Source organism: Poecilia reticulata, unplaced genomic scaffold (genome assembly GCF_000633615.1).
Source record: "Poecilia reticulata strain Guanapo unplaced genomic scaffold, Guppy_female_1.0+MT scaffold_159, whole genome shotgun sequence".
NCBI lineage: Eukaryota > Metazoa > Chordata > Actinopteri > Cyprinodontiformes > Poeciliidae > Poecilia > Poecilia reticulata.
Window position 1 is genome coordinate 677,668 of NW_007615017.1, and position 1,542 is coordinate 679,209.

Sequence of the window (1,542 nt, forward strand, 5' to 3'; positions counted from 1 at the left end):
ACACACACACACACACACACACACACACACACACACACACACACACACACACAGACACACACACACAGAGTGTGTGGGTTGTGTGGGCCCTGAGCTCCGTCTGCAGGCTACCTGACTGCCTCCGGGTGCGGCGGTACGGCAGCGTCCCCTCCAGCAGCAGAGGCAAACCCTTCCTGGATTTCTCTGGTGTGTACAGCAGCAGCTCTGGTGGTTCTGTAGAGAGAAAGGAGAGCTGCAGGGTCCGGTCCGGTCCGGTCCGGACTCACCTGAACCTGAACCTCCGCTACCAGAGCAGAGGATCCCTACCTGACTGACGCCGACCTCGATGGAAACTGTGAAGGTCGTCCAGACGCGGCGAGGCGCACGACTTCTTCAGGCTCTCCTGATCAAACTGAGGAGCTGAAACACAGGAAGTGATGTCACTACATGCTCAAGCTGTCAAAGCAGCCAATCACAGAGGTCATTCAGAGGAAACGGATGGGCCAGGTCAGAGGTCAGAGGTCAGGATGAGGGAGTACTGCTGTAGAAACGTGTGTGTGTGAACTCACATTGGCAGAAGTTGTCTCCGAGGACCTGCCGGGCCTGCAGGAGGAACCGCAGGGAGAAAGTTCATCAGAAACACAGGAAACTTCGATGAAACCAGATCAAAGCAGCAGCTGCAGCATTTCTGTTTTCATCCAAACATTTTCTTTAAAGGCTGGTGGATCCAGCAGCTCGGCTGAAACTCTCCACATAAACGTTTCTGCAGCGCGTCAGTCCCACGAAGCCAGGAGGAAACAGGCGAGACGCTAACGCTCGTTCATCCATCAGGGCAACAGCTACAGCTGGACGGCCAGCAGGCACTCATCCATCCACGTTACACTCTGGCGCCCTCTAGTGTCAGAGCTGTAAAATGCAGTTTCAGGTTCGGTCAAACTATAAGTTCATTTATTTAACGTTAAACAATCGCAGCTCGTTTCAGGTTCAAACTTCTCTTCCACTCAGTACCAGTTGCTTTACTGGGACCTTCGTAGTTTAGTGGTTGTGGAAACTTTGACTCATTTTTAATCTACGTCACAGTATTTTCATTCACATCATAACTTTCCATGTTCTGAAGCAGAACATGGAGCAGCTGCTGCGGAGGGACGTGTAAAGTTACTGTCGAAACTTAGCAGCAGGATTATGTAGCCTGCTAACCAAACATTTAGCCATCCATCCATTTTCTTGCACCCTTGTCCCTCAGTGGGGTCGGGAGGGTTGCTGGTGCCCATCTCCAGCTAACGTTTCGGGCGAGAGGTGGGGTCACCCTGGACAGGTCGCCAGTCTGTCGCAGGGCAGCACAGAGACACACAACCATGCACACACACACTCACACCTAGGGGCAATTTGGAGAGGCCAATTAACCTGACAGTCATGTTTTTGGACTGTGGGAGGAAACCGGAGAAAACCCACCATGCACAGGGAGAACATGGAGACTCCATGCAGAAAGACCGGGAATCGAACCCAGAACCTTCTTGCTGCAAGGCAACAGCTCTACCAACTGCGCCACTGTGCAGCCCTAAA

At 52.6% G+C, this 1,542-nt stretch overlaps 1 protein-coding gene across 1 annotated transcript in view; it reads right to left on the bottom strand.

Annotated features, from left to right (window-relative positions):
* The window catches only part of plekhg2 (pleckstrin homology domain containing, family G (with RhoGef domain) member 2), a 52,985-nt gene that overhangs the window by 1,585 nt on the left and 49,858 nt on the right, over window positions 1–1,542 (bottom strand). Inside the window, exons 9-11 of the mRNA XM_008402063.1 lie at window positions 549–582; window positions 307–399; window positions 112–213 (exon numbers count right to left, since the gene is read on the bottom strand). Of these exons, the coding sequence (XP_008400285.1) occupies window positions 112–213; window positions 307–399; window positions 549–582 (229 nt within the window). The remainder of the gene's footprint in view (window positions 1–111; window positions 214–306; window positions 400–548; window positions 583–1,542) is intronic.